Below are 18665 nucleotides of genomic sequence, written 5' to 3' on the forward strand. Positions count from 1 at the left end.
CTTCCAAAGCCAGGGGACCCTCTATCTTCTGCTGGCCATCGAGTCCCAAGTCTTGTGACACTAGGGGTGGCCAGTGAGCCCCCCAGTGGGGGGAGCACACTACAAGGACCAGAGTCTCAGCCCCGCCATGTTGGCCCCTGGGCGATGCAGTGGCCAGAGGTGGGGTGGGAGGGTTGGCCGTGGTGGAGGAGGACGAGGGGCTGCCTGAAGCCAGCTTGGTCTCAAGCCCCCTGCTCTGGCCTAGATGACGGGCGTGACCCTTGAGAGCTGTCGCGACATCATTGAGCAGTTTGAACCCTGCCCAGAGAACAAGAGTAAAGGGGCAATGGGCATTGACGGTGAGTGGGTGCCACCCTGGCCCAGCAGTGCTGCCAGGCCAGTGGGGTGCCAAGGGGGCCACATGCCATGAGGGTGGGTGGTCTTGAGCTGAGCCCAGCGCGGGACTGGCACATGGGGGCTGAACCCCTCGCTGCCCCTCCACCCACGCTGCTCCCCACAGGCTTCACCAACTACACGCGGAGCCCCGCCGGCGACATCTTCAACCCAGAGCACCGCCTCGTGCACCAGGATATGACGCAGCCACTGAGCCACTATTTCATCACCTCGTCTCACAACACCTACCTCGCAGGCGACCAGCTTACGTCCCAGTCGAGGGCAGACATGTACGCCCGGGTCCTGCAGGCTGGCTGCCGCTGTGTGGAGGGTGAGCGCTGGGCTCCAGGGCCCTGCACCCCTGCTCGGCCCCGGGGGCCTCCCCGAGGAGCCCTGTGTCTGGCAGGGGCTGGCATAGGTCTCTCTTGGTGTTAACTGTGGAGCAGGAAGACTGCCTCCAGTTAGAGCCCATGGGCTGTGGGTCCCTGGAACCCACTGAGGTCTGCCTGCCTGCAGTGGACTGCTGGGACGGGCCTGATGGGGAGCCCATCGTGCACCACGGCTACACGCTGACCTCCAAGATCCTCTTCAAAGACGTCATTGAAACCATCAACAAGTACGCCTTCATCAAGAATGAGTGAGTGACTGGGACTCGGGGGCTGGCCCTGGGGGGGTAGGTGGGGGAAGGAATCAAGGGGTTCTTCCTGCCCCTCCCCCACATCCTTTCTGAGGAGCAGTGGTTGTAGTGGCCGAGGTGCTGGTTTCGGGCTTTCTTGTTGAGGATGAGGGGCAGGGAAGGGGTGGAGGAGGGGAGAGGCGGTGGGTGCGATAGCAGCACGGGCTGGAAGGGGCGTGTGTGGCAGCAACCCCACCCCCACACACTCGGTAGCAACGCCAGGTGTCAGACGCCTCCAACAGTGCCGCTGGCGCTGACTGTCCTTAAGAAGCCACTCTGCGTCCAGACTCACTTTGCTGTCACTCAGCTGTGGCTATAGACACTATTGAACAAAATCCAGTTTAGTTTCTGAAAATAGAAGACCGCCTCCCCACACTGTTTGTTACCCCAAATCAGCGAGGCTTGCAGGCGAGGGAAGAGCTAATTGAATGAAGACGAGAAGGAGACTGACTTAAGAACTAGAAACAGAGGGGTTCCTCTGGGAAGACCTGGCCCAGGCTCTGTCTGGGAAGGGGGTGGGCATGGGGGCCCTCTGCAGGACAGCCTGGCCTCTGGAACTGCAGGTGCGGGGGCATCCTGGGCAGTGGGGCTGGGACACACAGGTCTCCTGAATCTGCCAAAGAGCCAGGGGCCTGCTGGGGTCTCGGGATGGGGCTCACACCTCCCATGCCTGCATCATATTTACAGGCACTTGGTTCTCGCCTGAGGACTGAGGCGAGAAGCACCTTTGCCCAGGCCCTGCCTCCCTGCATCACAGGATTCAGCCATCTCTTGGTCCAGTTTGTAACTTCTAGGCTGGGGTTACTTACATTTTCTAAAAGGATTATGTTGCCTTTTGACAAAAATCCAAGTAACCGTGCACGTGACTGAAAAGAATAAATCAAACAACTGAAGAGCCTATTACAAAAATGCCCACACTGCTCTCCTTACCTGCACCACGCAGGTCATAGCTGTGCCAGGCTGTATCTCCCTCCTATTGGGCCAACACTGGGCCCCAGGACCACACACCAGACAGTGTCCCCAGGATCTCGGTGGTTGGGAATCTTTCTCACAGTCTGTCCATTGCTCCACATTGCACCTCAGTTCAGTCCACGTCATTTTTTGACCCCATTTTATGACTTGCTTGAACGTTTCCTTTTATTTTTCCTGGAGTTTCTAATTGCCTTTGATTTTTTTTCTTATGAGGAGAAGAAGTACATGCCTTCTTTACCCACCCTCAAGGTCTTCTGGTTCCTATCCTTCACACTCGGTTGCTTTTTTTAAAAAATTTTATTTATTTATTTTTGGTTGGACTGGGTGGATTCTCTTATTGCAGTGCAGAGGCTCCAGGGCACTCAGGCTTCAGTAGTTGTGGCTTGTGGGCTTAGTTGCCCTAAGGCATGTAGAATCTTCCCAGACCAGAGATTGAACCCATATCCTCTGCATTGGCAGGTGGATTTTTAACCGCTGGGCCACCAGGAAAAGTCCTCACCCTCCCAGAGTGGCTGGCAGCCACATCTCTCCTGGGCTCCTGTGAAGACCCCCCTCCTCATGCAGTGCTGCAGGTGACCTGCGGTCCTACATGGTGGGACCTGGCCTTCCCCCAGCCTCATCCTGCTCCTTCCATCTTGGGGCCACAGGTACCCAGTGATCCTGTCCATCGAGAACCACTGCAGCGTCATCCAGCAGAAGAAGATGGCCCAGTATCTGATCGACATTCTTGGGGACAAGCTGGACCTGTCATCAGTGAGCAGCGAGGATGCCACCACGCTGCCCTCTCCCCAGGTGCTCAAGGGCAAGATCCTGGTGAAGGTGAGACCCTGCCTGCCCTTCCTGGCACCAGCATCCTGCTGAGCCTCTGACCTCCGACCTCTGACTTAGGGTCAGGGCAGGGCAGGGCCCTGCTCCAGACCAGCTGGGGTTCCACACCATCTGTGATAGATGTGAGGGGTCAGGACAAGACCTGCCCTTGCCCTGGCCTCCATCTCCCCAGGGAGGTCCATCAACTTAGGGCCCTTGGCATGCACACCAGGGCATGTCCCTCCCGTGCTGCTGCTGCAGGGCTGCTCCTGCCCCTGGCCCTCCCCTGGCCCTGCCCCTGGCCCTAGAGCCACGAGCAAGCTTGGGAAAGGTGCCCACCCTTACCTGCTGCTCCTGTGGGTACTGGCCTCCTAGCACTTCCCGCAGGGCCCCTCTCATGGCCCACCTGCTCCCCCAGGGCAAGAAGCTCCCAGCCAACATCAGTGAGGATGCTGAGGAGGGCGAGGTGTCTGATGAGGACAGCGCAGACGAGATCGATGAAGACTGCAAGCTCCTCAACGGGGATGTGAGTGAGGAGGGGGGACCTTCTTCCCAGATGGGGGAGCCACAGCCCTGAAGGGCCAGCTCATGGCCTGGTTGGGGGATGGAGGCAGCAGGGACAGAGGGGCATGGGGCAGCTTGAGGGTAAGTTGCACAGCTGCCAGGCTGCTGGGCATGCAGTCGGCCTGGGCCACAGGGGCCCCCCTGCCCAGCCACCCCCGCACAGGATACAAACCCCGAGTTCCCAGGGAGCGACTGTCACCTCTTCTCCCAGCTCGTGAGGCTGGGGCAGTGCTGAGAGGCTGAGGAGTCAGCACCAGCCTTGAGCAGCAGAGGAGTGGGCCATGGGGAGGTGGCCATGGGGAGGTGGGGGGGGGGGGGGGCTCTAATTAGCATCCTCCCTTTTCTGGGCGCTGCTGAGGTATTATTTCTCCCTGAGGGGCCATCGGATGAGAAAGCAATTGTGTAGAGTTCTTGGCCCTGCTGGCTAATTGTTTTAGAAAGCCCCGAGGCAGTGGATTCTTCGCGCACTGGGTGGGCCTGTGCATTTCCCTGCCTGGCCCGAGGCAATGGTAAACCCTACATCTGCACTGGCCCCCTTGCACCCACTGTACCCTGGGTGTGGGGGTGCCCAGATACCCTGCCGCACTGGGGCTGCCCCCCACCCCCATTCATCTCCTCCAGACACAAGGTGGATGGTGGTCGGTTCCCGATCTTGAGCCGCCCTGAGCGCATAGTGGCAGCTGGGCACCCGTGACTCATCTGCGGGTCCCAGGGCAGTGTGGTGCAGCTGAAGGAGGCGGGCGTTGGAATCAGATGGGCCTGGGCCTGTCTGGGGCCCAGGACAAACGGCACACCTACTGTGCACTCCAGGGGGAGCAGGGGGGAGGTGAGGACCAGCATGGTGATGCAGGAGTGAGCCTGTGGTCAGTGCCAAGTGTGAGAGGAGGGGGTTGGCGCTGGCCCTGCTGAGACCCCGGATGCAGTCCACACTGCTGCCTGAGGCGGGGGACGGAGGCCAATGACTGGCTGCCTCTCACAGGCCTCCACCAACCGGAAACGTGTGGAAAACATTGCCAAGAGGAAACTGGATTCCCTAATGAAAGAGTCCAAGATTCGGGACTGTGAGGACCCCAGCGACTTCACCGTGTCCACGCTGCCCCCACCTGGCAAACTTGGGCCCAAGGCAGAGGCCAAAAAGGTGAGAGCCCTGAGGCCATGAAGGGGGTTGCCTGCAGCTGGGAGAGGGGCTGGCATGTGAGGTCTCTGCATACCCACATACACACCTGCGCACACACCTGCACACATGCACCTGCACACTCACCTGCACACACACCTGCACACATACATCTGCACACTCATACCTGCACACACACACACCTACATCTGCACACACACACTGGCCCTGGTGCATATGCCCAGCCTGGGGCCTCCAGGAGCTGACACCTGGCTCTTCCGAGTCTCATCTTGAGAGACCAGCAGCTGGCAGTGTCACAAGGCAGATGGCCACGGCGGGGCCGCGCCATTGGTATGGCGACAGTTTGTCCCCAGAGGTCTGTGGGCAACTCCTCTAGCCCCCACCCTCCCCACCTGTGGGCAGGAGCGGATGGCAGCCCCCTAGGGACCTCCAGCTCCTCCTAGAAGAGGACTTGGGTGTGGCCTCGGGGGTCTGGTGGGGACTGGGAGGGGTTCAAAGCCCGGGAAGTACTGGCAGCTGTCCAGCTGCCCCCTGCCTGGAGGCCCCCAGCCTCACAGGGAAGCGCGGCTGAGCTCTGGGAAGTACCTTCACAGGGAGAACAGTGTGGGGGCTGTCAGGGCAGACGTAAAGCCTGGGGGCCAGGCTGGGCTGGCCAGGACCAGCGGCTGTGGTGCCATCTGGAGGGACTGGCCGACACTGGAGGAGGGTCACATCAGCAGCGTGGCCTGGGGGGAACCCCGTGGGGGCTGTGACGGGCAGGGTGGCTGGCCTTAGGGCTAGGAGGGTGCCAGTTGGTCCTGCAGAGCCCATTTTGTGAGACAAGACACATACGGCTCTGTGTGCTGGTGGGAGGGGCTGACGTGGCCCTGCTGCCCACACCCCTCGCTGCCGAGGATGGAGAGGGGTGCTGTCTCCCAGCCAAGCTGGGGTGCCAGGGGAGGGGGTGGGTGACAGCGGATTCTGGCCCTGGCCGCAGCACTTCTTCAGGATGCTGGGCCAGCACGTACCTCTCTGCTCTGTACCTAGATTAAGGAGGACTGCTGTGCTGGGTGACCATGGGGTTCCAGGCGAGGGTTAACAAGCCAAGAGGTGTGTCAGCCTTGCTGGTTGCAAACACCGTGAACACAGATTCCCATGCCTCTGCCAGCTCATGGGTTTCCTGAGAGCCTCCGTTAGCCAGGGTCTGTGGCTTGGGCTTTGCACCAGCACCCCTCCATGTAGCCTGCCAACCAGTGGGAGACAGGACTCCCCGGAGGGTGGAGAAGGGGACTGGGGTCAGGAGAGCAGCGGAGTTGGTTGGGGGGTGACTCCCGGGAGCTTCCTGACACTGCAGACCGTGTCTCCAGCCAGGTGCCCCCTCTCTAGCATGTGAGCAGAGAAGGCATCCGGGGGGATGGGCCTGTGGCTGTCCCTGCCCCTCTTTGCTGGGCCTGAGGGCCTCCTGTCCCTCGCTCCAGCTCCAGGCTCCCTGCCTGGTGACCAGAATCCAGACCTGAAGGGTTCCACTCATCTGCTGGGTGAGGCTAGGGGACTGAGGGAGGAGCATGTGCAGGGGCGCCCCCAGCGATGTGTGTACAAGCTCACACACAGGGTGTGTACGTCTTGCTGAAACCCCTCCCCGACAGGGAATGTCGGCTGCAAAACCAGCTCCTGCCATGGTGTGGTAGGCACAGCCTGAACAAAGCTGGGAGGGTTGTGGGGGCATCTGTGGAAGGGGCTGGGGGGGGCAGCTGGTGGTGGCTGCAGCGAGTGGCCTCAGGGACACAGGCACAAGCTTCTAGCCACTCCAGGAGTATAACTGAGCTTCAGCATGGGCTTCCCTAGATGTCTCAGGAGGTAAAGAATCCACCTGCAATGCAGGAGACCTGGGTTCAATCCCTGGGTTGGGAGGATCCCCTGGAGAAGGGAATGGCTACCCACTCCGGTATTCTGGCCTGGAGAATTCCATGGGCTGTATAGTCCATATTGTTGCAAAGAGTCAGACATGACAGGGTGACTTTCACTTTTATGGATGACAGCTTTGGGCTTCAGTGACAGATGACAGAGGTGGACAGGCCACAGTGTTGCCAGGACCGGGCCCCCTCCTGGTGAAGGGGGCAGGGGCCGGGAGGGGAGCTGCCCATACGTGTTCTGTAGATGGTGCTGAGGAGGCTCGGTCCTGTGGCTTCAGGAGACTCGCTGCAGCCCCAGGTGCAAGCAGTGGACAGCCACAGCCCTGGGGACTGTCTAAAGAGGTAACACCTCCGCAGCTGTGAGAAGCAGGTCAGGGCTCCTGAGCTTGGGATCCTCGAACGAGGATTACATAAGCAGGCACTCCACGGAATATTCCAGACACACTGACGGTATTCATTATGCAATCACCATCCATGGGGAAGAATCAGAACTGGGCACTTAGTGAGTTTGGAGTGGGACATTGTGGGAAGCTGATTCGGCCAGGCCCCTGCTCCTGGCAACCGCCTCTGTGTACCCCATGTGGGTGGGGACTGTGCCTCCCGAGGGCCTGGGGCAGCGGCCAGCCCAAGGCCCAGCTACCCCATTCGTCCAGGTCCCTCTCAGCTCCCCGGTTCCAGGAAGGAGGCACTGGGCGGAGCTTCCTGCCCATGCCCCTTGGCCTGGTCTGAGGCTGGGCTCACTCAGCCCCCTGTCTGTCTCTGCTTCCAGTTCGAGGAGGACGTGGAGATCGGGGAGGAGGCCGGAACCAGCCGTCGGAATAGCCGGCTCCTCGTGGGCAGCTTCTCCAAGCGCAAGGTCTGCCCGGCTCCCAGGCAGGGAGCCTGCCCCTATGTCCCCCAGCCAGAGGTGGGGCGGGGGCTTCTCCAGCCCTGAGAGTCCCTGGGATTCCTGGCTGCCTTCTCAGGCTACAGGTGTGGAGCCTTGGTCAGGGCTGGATGGAGCAGGTGTCTCGATGGCTCTCCCTTGGTCGACAGTGGCCAATGCCCAGAGCTCAGGTCCTCCAGGGCCCAGGTTGAGTAGGGCACTGCAGAGGAGGGGCAGGCCCAGCTGAAGCATGGGCGCCAGGACCCCAGGTCAGCAGATCCTTCCTTCCCCAAGTCTGAGACTCCACCCATCTTGACTCTGCCCTCCTTCTTCACAGAAAAAGAGCAGCAAGCTGAAGAAGGCAGCCAGTGTGGAGGAGGGGGACGAGGACCTGGACTCCCAAGGCAGCCAGAGCAGGGGGTCAGTGCCCACCTCCATCCTCGGTCCTTGAAGAGATGGCTGCATGGAAAGTGCTGAGGCCGTTGTTTTGGCAACAGCAGGCGTCAGATGTGCAGGCTCAGAGGGGGCATGGAGGCTCGAGGCAGCGACCCCAGGGTGCAGGGCCGGCAGCTCCCTGTGCTCCTTTCCTTAGGATTGGTCAGGGTCGGTGCTCTTCCCTGGGTTCAGCACCTGCCCCCACCCTCAGCGTCACCTCTCAGTGCATCCATGTGTGACCCGAGCCCTGGAATACACGGGCACAGTTGGCGCCTGATGGACGCTCCCCAGAGCTTCAAGGGGAGGAGTGAGACCCAGGTCCTGACCCCAACAACCCCCTCCTGCAGGGCCGCTAGGCAGAAGAAGACTATGAAGCTGTCTCGGGCCCTCTCAGACCTGGTCAAGTACACCAAGTCTGTGGGCACCCACGACGTGGAGACGGAGGGTGAGGGGTCGCTACAAGTGGGGCTCTGGGAGGGGCGGGGGCCATTGGGATGGGGGCATCGGGGCAGGGCAAGGCCCTGGGGGCCCTCAGGGAGGGAACTGGGCCAATGGGGCGGGGCCGTGGAGGGGGTGGGGTCACTGAGGGACAGGGTCATTGAAGGCAGGGCCTGGGGAGGGGCGGGGCCTTGGAGGTGGGCGGTGCCACGGAGGGGCAGGGTCATTGGGGGCAGGGCCCAGTGAGGGGCAGGGGCATTGGGACGGAGTCTAGTGGGGGTGCTCCCAGACCCAGTGCCCTGACGATACCCGTTCGGCCCTCAGTGGCGTCCAGCTGGCAGGTGTCCTCCTTCAGCGAGACCAAGGCTCAGCAGATCTTGCAGCAGAAGCCGGCGCAGTACTTACGCTTCAACCAGCACCAGCTCTCGCGCATCTACCCCTCCTCCTACCGCGTGGACTCCAGCAACTACAACCCGCAGCCCTTCTGGAACGCCGGCTGCCAGATGGGTGGGTTCCTGGGCCCTGGGGCAGCAGAGGCGGCTGGGCGGCAAGGGAGATGTGGCCGGGTACTCCGCAGTCGCTCCGCTTAGCTCTCTCGCCCCTGACTCGGGAGAATCTCGGAGGTATCCAGTCACCCTCACCAGGATGGCACTGGTAGGGGCCGCGGGGGTGGGGGCCTTAGGACCCCAGGGTAAGGTGGTGAAAGACCCAGTCTGGCCAAGCTCTGCCCCTGTGCAGGGGCCGCTGTGCAGACTCTAGGAAAGTCCTGCCGGGTCGCAGGGCCCTGGTTGTGCCTAGTGTGACCCTAGCAGACTTGGGCTCACCGGCAGTGCAGAGGTGGGATGCCTGCACCCCGTGCTGACCTGGCCACCCCGCGTCCTTCCTGGCAGTCGCCCTGAACTACCAGTCGGAGGGGCGGATGCTGCAGCTGAACCGGGCCAAGTTCAGCGCCAACGGCAGCTGTGGCTACGTGCTCAAGCCTCAGTGCATGTGCCAGGGTGAGGACGCGGCCCCGGAACCCCGACCCTGCCGGGATCGGGAGCCCCTCCCCAGCCCGCCCCTACACGAGGGTCCCCGGGTGAGGCGCCCTTGAGCGAGGTTGGCTGGGCACTTGCTGCTCCTTCTCAGACCCTCAGCTTCTCCCGTGTGTGCTGAAAGCAACCTGTGGATCTTTTCCTGCTGTCACCCTGGACCCTATCACCGGGCACCCAGTCACCCATCCAGAGGCAGTGTGGCCTCGCACCCACACTGAGCCCCTGTGGTTCACCCATGAGGAAACGAGCTGGGTGCACATCATGGGGTGGTCACAGAGGTGACCGGCCCCTCGGCACCCCTGCACTGGAGTGCTGCCTCCCGTCCCCCTTCTGCACCTGGGACTCCCGTCCAGTCAATGGGGGAGAGGTGGGAGTGGGTGCCTTGGGGCTGCCCCAGTGAGCCGGTGGGGGGCTCACCCTGCCTGCTCATCTCTTGCCCCGGCCCCACACAGGCATCTTCAACCCTAACTCTGAGGACCCCCTGCCGGGGCAGCTCAAGAAGCAGCTGGTGCTGCGGATCATCAGTGGTCAGCAGCTGCCCAAGCCGCGGGACTCGATGCTGGGGGACCGAGGGGAGGTAGGTGGGAGGGCCTGGGCAGGCGGGAGGGCCTGGCTGTCAGCCTGGCCTGCGGTGCTACTCTGCCCTGTGTACCAGATCATCGACCCCTTCGTGGAGGTGGAGGTCATCGGGCTCCCGGTGGACTGCAACAAGGAGCAGACCCGGGTGGTGGATGACAATGGTGAGCATGTGGGTAGGGTGGGGGTGCAGGAGGGGTGTGGGCACCCAGAGGCCAGCCTGTGCCCCCAGGCCCCATCACAGCTCCTGTGCTGGTGATGCTGGTCTGACCAGGTAGGGAAGGGCAAGGGCTGCAGCCTGTAACTCACATAACTGCCCAGGCTGCCCCCTGGGTGGGGAGCCCAGTGACAGCCACCTGACCTTCCAGCGTTGCTTCTCTGTGCCAACGGCCAGCCCAGGAGAAGCTGCTGGGGGAGGGTGTGGGCCCAGGTGGCCTCCGGGTTGGAGCTGTGATGGGGCTGGCCTGAGAGGTGGGGATGGGACAGAGGTGACAGACACCTCCTCCTGGCGGCCTCCAGGATTCAACCCCATGTGGGAGGAGACCCTGGTGTTCACGGTACACATGCCTGAGATAGCGCTAGTACGCTTCCTCGTCTGGGACCACGACCCCATTGGGCGTGACTTCATCGGCCAAAGGACGCTGGCCTTCAGCAGCATGATGCCAGGTGCGCAGGGTCCAGTGAGAGTGGGGGAGGGCAGAGCCTGGGGCCAGTGCCCTTACTGTGCATTCCCTGAAGGCCAGGAGGGGGCGAGTTGGCTCCTGCCTCGCCTGGGCCTGGGGACACCAAGAGCGCTGAGGAGGAGGGTTCAAGGCCACAGCACTGTGTGGTTGGATGGGGGAGGGGAGCTCTAACCTCAGCTCCCAGAGGAGGAAAAGATCCTTGCAGCTGAGGCAGTCCTGGGAGGCTTCCTGAAGGCAGCAGAGTCCTCAGGACCCAGCTCGTGGGTTGTAATCAGGGCCTCGGGACCTTTAAGTAGAGTGTGGGGCTGGGGTGAGCCTACCCTCTGCTGTTTCAGGCTATCGGCACGTGTACCTGGAGGGGATGGAAGAAGCCTCTATCTTTGTCCATGTGGCCGTCAGTGACATCAGTGGTAAGGTGAGTGCCACCTACAAGATCACTTGTTGTAAGGGGCATACCAGCCCCACCCCACCCCCCCATCCCTGTCCCTGGTGGATATCTTGATGGGCCTGTGTCTCCATCCAGGAAGGGGTTGGCGGGGCTCCCAATGCCCCTCTGCCAGCCCTGCCTCCGTGTCTGCCAGGATGTGGGAGCCATGGTCCTTCCCAGGCACCCCTGGTCCCTCCCGTCTCCCCTGAGCACCCCCTACTGCTTGGGGTCCCCGGTTCTCTGTCCATCCTTGAAGGCGTCTGCCTGGCTTTGCCCCCGTCTCCCTCTCACCCCAGCACATTTACCCCAGGAGAGGGTCTGCTCCCACTTCCCCAGTGTGCAGAGCCCAGGGGTCCCCGGTTCTGTGTCCGGGGCCCAGCGGGGCTGTAGGAGGTGGTCTGTCAGGCACACACGGGGGTCCGCGCATCTCCCGGCACTAACCGTCTCTCTCCTGCCTCGCTCCTTGGCCCCGGGTGCTGCCGGCGGGGGCCCCCACTGGCCTCCCAGCTCCATCGTGCGTCCGTGGTCACCCTGTCTGTCCTGTGTCTCCGTCTCCTCGCTGCACGCCTGCTGTCGGTGTCTCACGGCCTCACTCTGTCTCTTTGGTCTTGCAGTGGGCTTCTGTGTGTCCAAAGTCTACTTTTAGAAGCACAGCTCTGTTAGGAGCTCGAAGGTACCCCAGCGTGGGGGCGGCGTGGCCTGCCCGCCCCCACCTGCATGCTCAGGCCACCCCATTAGCATCTGTGATTCCTGGTAGCATTTTGCAGACCGTCAGCTCATGTGATGTGGGTCGGGATGTGGTTCCGGGTCCCCTGGGCCATCCTCAGGCACAGAGCAGCATTTACGAGGCAGGTCCAGGACTTCAGCCAGGCCTCCCTTGTGTCTGCCCCGGGGTCCGGCCCGTCTCTTCCTGCCCCTCCCTAGGTCCTCTAGCTGCCGGCCCTCCTGGCGCCTGTGCTCTTCCCTCCCCCTCCTTCTGTGTGCACCGCCCCCCGAATGCCTGCGTGCCCCTCTAATCTCTCTGTGCCTCGATGCCCCGTGCTGGGGGCGGGGAGGAAGGGAGAGGCCCCAGGGACCAGGAGCTCTGAGCTTGAATTCTGGACCTTCCTCTAAATGACTTTCTCGCTGACTCTGACCAAATTGCTCTGGATTTGGGATCTTGAATCAGGCAGCTGATTCAAGTGCTGGCCACTAACACCTCCACCCTGAAGGCCCCGTGTCATGGGCACCGTGACTGTTTGCAGGGTCTCTGCATGCGAGGACCCAGTAGGCCTGTCTGGTGTTGACTGAGACACTTGCCAGCTGGTCCTGGGGACCCTGGCTGCCCTCCCCGGGTAGGGAGGCTACGGGGAGAGGCCTTGCAGGGACTTCCTGGGCCCAGCTGCCCGGGAAGGCCCTGGGCCAGCATTGGTTCAGGGGGCACCAAGCGAGCGTGGGCCCTGCTTCTGAGGCCCCATGACCAGAGAGCAGGGCAAGGCTGGAAGCATGGCCTGGCAGGATCCCGGAAAGGCCTCCTGGAAGAGACAGCACCTCCAGGCAGTGGGCCGGGCAGGGGCCTGGGCGAGAGCACGGGGCTGCACCTGGCTGTGCTTGCTGCCTCGGCCACAGTGCCTGGGGTGGGTGAACGGGACCGGGGCTGCTCCATTGGGTTCTCACCCCGCTGCGTTCTCTGCAGCAGCCCTGTGCCAGCCTGCCCTCAGAGCTGGGGGCCAAGGGCTGGAGGGGTGGAGTGTGCAGTGGGCACAGGGCTGGAGCCCAGGTCTCTGCTTAGGAGACCCTCCAGCCCTTCCTGGGACACTTGCCCTGAGACCTGCAGCCCCTCCGCCAGCGCCCACTCACTCCACCCGATGCAGGCTGGGTTGAGGCCGCAGATGCAGCTGCCGCTGACCCTGGTAGAGACGCCCTGGAGACCCTCCTCCTTAGGCTCTGCCCCGAGTGGTGCCCCAAAACGAGCTGGTCCCTTGGGCTGCACCCTGTGGAGCTCAGCTGGATGGGGCTGGGCGGTCTCCAGCCCCCGGTGTCCGGCTGTCCCCTATGTGTCTCCTTCTCTTGCAGGTCAAGCAGGCTCTGGGCCTAAAAGGCCTGTTCCTCCGAGGCCCAAAACCCGGCTCCCTGGACAGTCATGCTGCTGGGCGGCCCCTGCCCCGGCCCTCCGTTAGCCAGCGGCTCCTGCGGCGCACGGCCAGCGCCCCGACCAAGAGTCAGAAGCCAGGCCGCAAGGCCTTCCCAGAGCTGGTCCTGGGCCTGCAGGACACGGGCTCCGAGGGGGAGGCTGGCGATGCAGCACCCTCCAGCCCTGGCCCCACCCCGGAGGCCCCAACCCGGGAGGAGCCAGGCAGCCGCAGCCCCCGAGGTAAGGCGCCAGTGGAGAGGAGTCCAGAGCAGGAGCAGCCCCCGCGGGCGCCTGTGGGCCCCGGGCCTGCTGGGATGGCTGCCACCTGCATGAAGTGTGTGGTGGGCTCCTGTGCCGGCGAGGATGCTGAGGGCCTGCACAGGGGGCGGCTGCCCAGCCCGGGGCCCGAGGGTGAGCACTCGGCCATCAGCCAGCAGCCCTGTGCCTGGGAGGACTCGTTGGGGGCCCCCCACGCTGCCCCTGGGAGAAGCAGAGGGGCCCCCAAGGGCTCCAGGGCCCGGCATCCCGGGCCGGGCGGCAGCGGCTCCGTGTCCTCGGACTCCAGCAGCCCGGGCAGCCCCGAGGGGGCCACCCGCTGGCCCGAGGGTACCCACAGGCAGGCAGGGGCCCTGCAGAGGGAGATGAACGCCCTGTTCATTCAAAAGCTGGAGGAGATTAGAAGTAAATCCCCCGTGTTCTCCACCGGTAAGACCAGACGCTCCTCGGCAGTGTCCCCGTGCTGGTCCCGCCCCATCCCGCATGGCCTGGCCGGCATCCCGCTGCGCTTTCGTGTCCAGAACTGTGGCCTTCGTGTGCTCTCTGTGCTCCATCAGCTGGTCCTGCAGGTCCCGCTGCCCCCAGCTCCCTGTGTGCCCACGACGTGCCCCGTGGGCCTGACACCTCTGAGGCTGGGAAGGGACCCCAGGGTGGGGACTGGGGCGTCTGAGCTGTGCCCTGCTTGTCAAGACCCAAGAGTGGCCTCTGGAGACTAGCTCCAGTGCCAGGGCCAGCCTCCCTCCTTGGCCTGACTGCCAGGACCTGGGGGCAGTTTCCAGGCCTTCCTCCCGCCTCTCCCCAGCCCTGGCCTGCACTGCAGTCCTCTGGGAAGACTGGCCTGGGCTCCTGGAAGGGGCTCAGAGCCTTGACACCAGGGCTTCAGCTTGCAAAGTATGAGGGGAGCAGATTGCAGGTGACCCTCAGTCCCAGGGACGGGAACACACGTGTGAGCAGCTCTGCTTTGGACCCTCCCCTTGCCTCTGCCCTCAGGGGTGGTCATGACAGACCTGTTCGTGGCCCCTGCTCACAGGGAGTGGACCCTGGTCACAGGGAGCGGACCCAACCTGGGGAGGGTGTGCTTGAAGCTGAGCCTCCCTCTTGCACGTGCCCAGCCTCCCCTCCTGTGTCCATGGCCAGCCCCACACCTGCTGACCGCCCTGTTCTCCTTTCTGTCCCCACGCTGCCTCCCTAGTTAGGAACTGAGAGCAGCCGAGTGCCAGGTAACGGGGCCCGGCCCCCGTGTGCCCTGCCCTAGCCTTGGGAGGCCCCCTGCCTGTGGGCATAGAAGCCAGTTCCTTCCCCAGCAGCAGTAGAACCAGAGGGTGGGCTGGAGGGAGTGGGGTGTGGGGGCAGCTGTATGCACATGGAGGGGCCTGAGTGCGGGCATCCTGTGGGCATGAAGCCCCGGGCCACCCCTGACACAGGCCTCTCCCTCTCCTCCACAGAGCCCCACCCCTTCTCCATGCAGAGGTCGGTCTCCTCGCTGTGCAGCCTGGAAACCATTGCCGAGGAGCCAGCCCTGAGTCCCGGCCCCCTACTGCCAGGGGCAACCCCCCCCAGCCATGCCCCTGGAGGGCCCCAGTGCTCTACAGGGCTCAGCACCCACTCGGCGAGCCCCTCAAGGGCGGCTCTGGAAGCTCCCAGGCCCCTCCAGCTCCGGACAGGGAGCCAAGCGAGCGCTGAGCCAGCCCTGGGAAGCAGGCAGTGGGAATGCAGCACTGGGGGCCCTGCTGGGGCCTGCAAGGGGGCCCCCAGCGGCCATATAGAAGGCAAGGGCCACCCCCGGGCTCTGGGCCACGTGCCCAGAAGGGCCAAGAGCGAGGGGCAGGTGCCCTCGGAGTCTCTGGGTGGACGGTGGCCCCTGGCTGGGCCCTGCCCCACCGTGTCGTTGGACGCCACTGGCGGGGACCGGCTATGGCAGCGGCTGGAGCCAGGCAGCCACCGCGGCAGCGTGTCCTCGTCCTCCAGCCTGTCGTCCAGTGACACGGTCATCGAGCTTGCCCTGCCGGGCCTGGGCCTGGGCCTAGGCTGCGACAGCCTCCCAGGGACCCTGGCAGGACGTCTGCCCCTGCGGCCCTGCTCGGCCCCAGTCGCCCGCCTGGACCCACCCGCAGTGACCAAGAGCAAATCCAACCCCAACCTGCGGGCTGCTGGCCAGCTGCCTGTGGGGCCGGACAGGCTGCAGCCCCTGCCCCTGGCCCCGGGGCCACCCTGGCGCCGCCTCCCCCTGGCAGGCCTCCCGGACTGCACTGTGGCTGCCAAGTCTAAGAGCCTCGGGGACCTGACTGCGGACGACTTTGCTCCCCGCGTGGAAAGCCTGGGCCGTGGCCTGGGCCTGGCCGGAGAGAGGCCGGCTGGGCGGAGGGTGCGGCCAGATGCCCTGACAGAGCAGTTGCGCTGGCTCACGGGGTTCCAGCAGGCTGGGGACATCACTTCGCCTACCAGCCTGGGCCCCGCCGGGGAGGGGGTGGCGGGTGCCCCGGGCTTCCTGCGGCGCTCCTCCTCCCGCAGCCAGAGCCGTGTGCGTGCCATCGCCAGCCGGGCCCGCCAGGCTCAGGAGCGGCAGCAGCGGCTGAGGGGTCCACGGGGACCCCCGGAGGAGGAGCGGGGCACCCCTGAGGGTGCCTGCTCCGTGGGCCAAGAGGGTTGTGGGGATGTGCTGGCCCCCTCCAAGGGCACCACCCACCAGCCCTTAGGTGCTGCCGCCACCGGCCTTCTGCTCCGATTCTGACCAGCCTGGGTGCCCACCGCCCCGCCCTCACTGCAGTCCGGGCCTTGGCAGGCCAGTGTTTGCTCAGGATGGGAGGCTGCCTGCCTGTCCCTGGTGTGGCTGTACCCTTTAGCCCCCGCCCCTCCTCCCGGGGAGGAAGCGACCCCTGTCCCAGGATCGGGTAAAGCTTCCATGACCTTTTAAGATTTACGTACACATTGAGGGATATTTAAATTTTTTAGAGACAAAAGCTTCTACAATATGAAAATGGTGCCGTGTCCCTTCCCACTGTTCCCAGTCTCAGCCATGTGGTGTGTGCGGGCGCGCGTCTGCCCGGTCCTGCTGTGCCAGGCCTGGTGTGCTTGTCAGGCGCCCAGGGTGACCAGAGCATGGCCATCCCCACAGACTGCTGGCTGGCTCTGCACAAACCCTGCTCTGTACGGGACGTTGTATACGCTTGTAAACTCCTGAACACAACTCCAATAAACACATCCGTGCTTGCCCACGTGGGCTCCTGGCTCACTCCCTCTCTGGCCACGTACACAGTGTTCCTGCTCCCTTACCTCTGTCCATGGATGGTTTGGCTGGACTTTGCCCGGGGCCAGGGCCACAACCTCAACTATCCTGTAGCCTGCCCACCCCACCAAGCCCTGCTTGTCTTGTCGGGGGCGGACGTTGGCCCTGCCTGGGACCCCAGACTGAGGCCCCCAGAGAAGTTCTGTGCACACACTTTCAGGACTACCCATCCCTGGAGAAGCTGGGGAGCTGGCGGGGTCCTAAGGAGATCTGTTCACTCTTCCTGCTGAGAATCTGGCTGGCACAGGAGCCAGCTGAGGTGTCAGGGGCCACTCCAAGCCCCTCTGCAAGGGACAGTGCTCCTGGGGTACTCCCTGCCCAGGCTCAGCTTGGGGAGGCCACGGGCCCACACCAGGACCAGCTCTGTGATCTGCGCTGAGGCCCTGGAGGCCATGAGTGCCAGGAACAGTGTCTGAAAGGCTGGAGGCTGGTGGGTGTGGATGACCTGAGGTGGGCATTCTCTTGCCATGTCCCTTGTAGGCCCCAGGGACCTGTGCTGGTCACTTGCCCACATTCAGCAAAGGCCTGGGGGTGGGCAGCTGTACTGGCTCCACTTTCCTCCCCCCAGGCCCCCGGGAACTGGCAGGGCTGCCTCCATCCTCTGGTCAGTCAGAGAGGCTCAGCCTGTGGAGCTGGAGCCCAGCCTCGGGAGGCAGGGCATCTGGGCTCTCAGGGTCTCTGGAACAGTGGGGGTGTGGACATGAAGGACACAGCCTGGGCGATCTACAAGGCTTGTTCAGCCCCAGGTGGGTGCTGCCTCTGTGGCCAGTTAACTTTCAGAGGCTGCCCTCGGCTCCTGGAGGCCCAAGGCCCTTCTGCTCCAGCTGAGAAAGGGAATGGAGGTGGCAAGAGGAGCAATGGGCGGGGCAGGTGCTCAGAGCCCTGAAGCCCTCTCACTGTGCAGCCCCTCAGGCTGCCCCGGCCTGTCCAGTGATGCTCAGGGGCCCAGCTGGACAGGTGGGAAGACCTGTGAGGGTCATGACCCAGGGCAAGTAGGGCTCTGATCAGACCCCTGGAACCCTGCTGGGTGTCTGGGCCGGGCACCCTCTGCACAGGGAGCCCCAGACCAGCCAGGACAGTGCTGCCTTCCCACCAGGGAGAAGGGGAAGACAAGGGGCGGCCTGGGCAGACCTCACAAAGGTAGCCACAAGAAGCTGAGCCATGCCAGGGGTTGGGGGCAGTGTTGGTGGAGGTAGGGGAGCCCTGGAGGAAAGGGCCTCTCAGTCAGGGACCACACAGTGAGCAGGCCTGGCTGGGCCCTCTGCTCCCCCTGGCGGCCACTCACAGGAAAGCTGGCCCTTCTCTGCTGGCCCAGTAAGAGCTCTGAGATCCACCAAGGAGCAGGGCCAGTACTCAGGTCACCCGGGGTGGCTGCTGAGGTGCAAGACAAGTCGCACACCTTGGGGTTCGGTGTAGGTCCCAGACCACCGAGCTGAGGCTCCTGGAATGGGGTACAGGGCTCCGGATCCCCAGGCCCAGCAGCACAGGTGTGAGGGGGTCTTGGGGAAAGAGGATCGGGCCCTGGTCCCTGCAGGGACAGCCTCGCTGGCCTTCCTCAGCCGGCCTGTCCTCATGTTGCTGGGTTCTCCAGCAGCCCCGGGTGCTGGGCCGTTGGTCCTTCCCAGTGCAGAGGGCTGTTCTGAGGCTGGAGCCGTGGTGGCAGGGCCTCACGTAACTCCTCACTCCCGAGACCCTGGCACACGCAGGCAGCCTCACAGCTCCTGCACATCCACTTCTGCAGTGACCCAACATCTGTAGCTCATGTCCAGTGCAGCCTGAGGGACGGGTCCGGAGGAAGAGGAGTAACCTCCAGAGCCGGGCAGGGCTCTGAGCCTGGATGCCCACGTGGTCAGAGGTCTGAGCAGGAGAACGGACCCATCACTAAGCCCAAGGGCCCTCGAGGGTCCTCGAAGCCAGGGCGTCCTCTCAACAGGCTCTTGAGTCAGGAGAGCTGCTCAGAGCCCAGTCTGTCCCTGGGGCCATGGAGGGCAGGCGTGGGGGGAGGTCTTCTCTAGACACTCTGGAGGCCACCTAGGGAGAGACCCCACTGCCGGGCTTCCCAGGAGGGTAGACGGGCCCCCGTCACAGGAAACAGCAAAGGCAGAGGCGCTCCA

The 18665-nt window shown here is 63.7% G+C and overlaps 1 protein-coding gene across 3 annotated transcripts in view; it reads left to right on the top strand.

The window, feature by feature from the left end:
- The window catches only part of PLCH2 (phospholipase C eta 2), a 64434-nt gene extending 49614 nt beyond the window's left edge, over positions 1-14820 (top strand). For 2 of the 3 annotated variants that reach the window (XM_006044644.4, XM_044942884.2), the window contains 16 exons: positions 245-338; positions 500-703; positions 889-1009; positions 2668-2839; positions 3246-3353; positions 4371-4529; positions 7188-7274; positions 7621-7703; positions 8066-8163; positions 8481-8663; positions 9047-9154; positions 9643-9767; positions 9846-9930; positions 10286-10432; positions 10785-10864; positions 12932-14481. In XM_006044644.4, coding sequence (XP_006044706.4) covers positions 245-338; positions 500-703; positions 889-1009; positions 2668-2839; positions 3246-3353; positions 4371-4529; positions 7188-7274; positions 7621-7703; positions 8066-8163; positions 8481-8663; positions 9047-9154; positions 9643-9767; positions 9846-9930; positions 10286-10432; positions 10785-10864; positions 12932-13981 — 2904 coding nt within the window. In that variant the 3' untranslated portion in view covers positions 13982-14481. Of the gene's footprint in view, positions 1-244; positions 339-499; positions 704-888; positions 1010-2667; positions 2840-3245; positions 3354-4370; positions 4530-7187; positions 7275-7620; positions 7704-8065; positions 8164-8480; positions 8664-9046; positions 9155-9642; positions 9768-9845; positions 9931-10285; positions 10433-10784; positions 10865-12931; positions 14486-14710 lie in introns of those variants that run through there. The other variant, XM_044942883.2, reaches the window with a different exon arrangement.
- The last annotated feature ends 3845 nt before the right edge of the window (positions 14821-18665 follow it).

This window comes from Bubalus bubalis, chromosome 5, assembly GCF_019923935.1.
Source record: "Bubalus bubalis isolate 160015118507 breed Murrah chromosome 5, NDDB_SH_1, whole genome shotgun sequence".
Classification (NCBI taxonomy): Eukaryota; Metazoa; Chordata; class Mammalia; order Artiodactyla; family Bovidae; genus Bubalus; species Bubalus bubalis.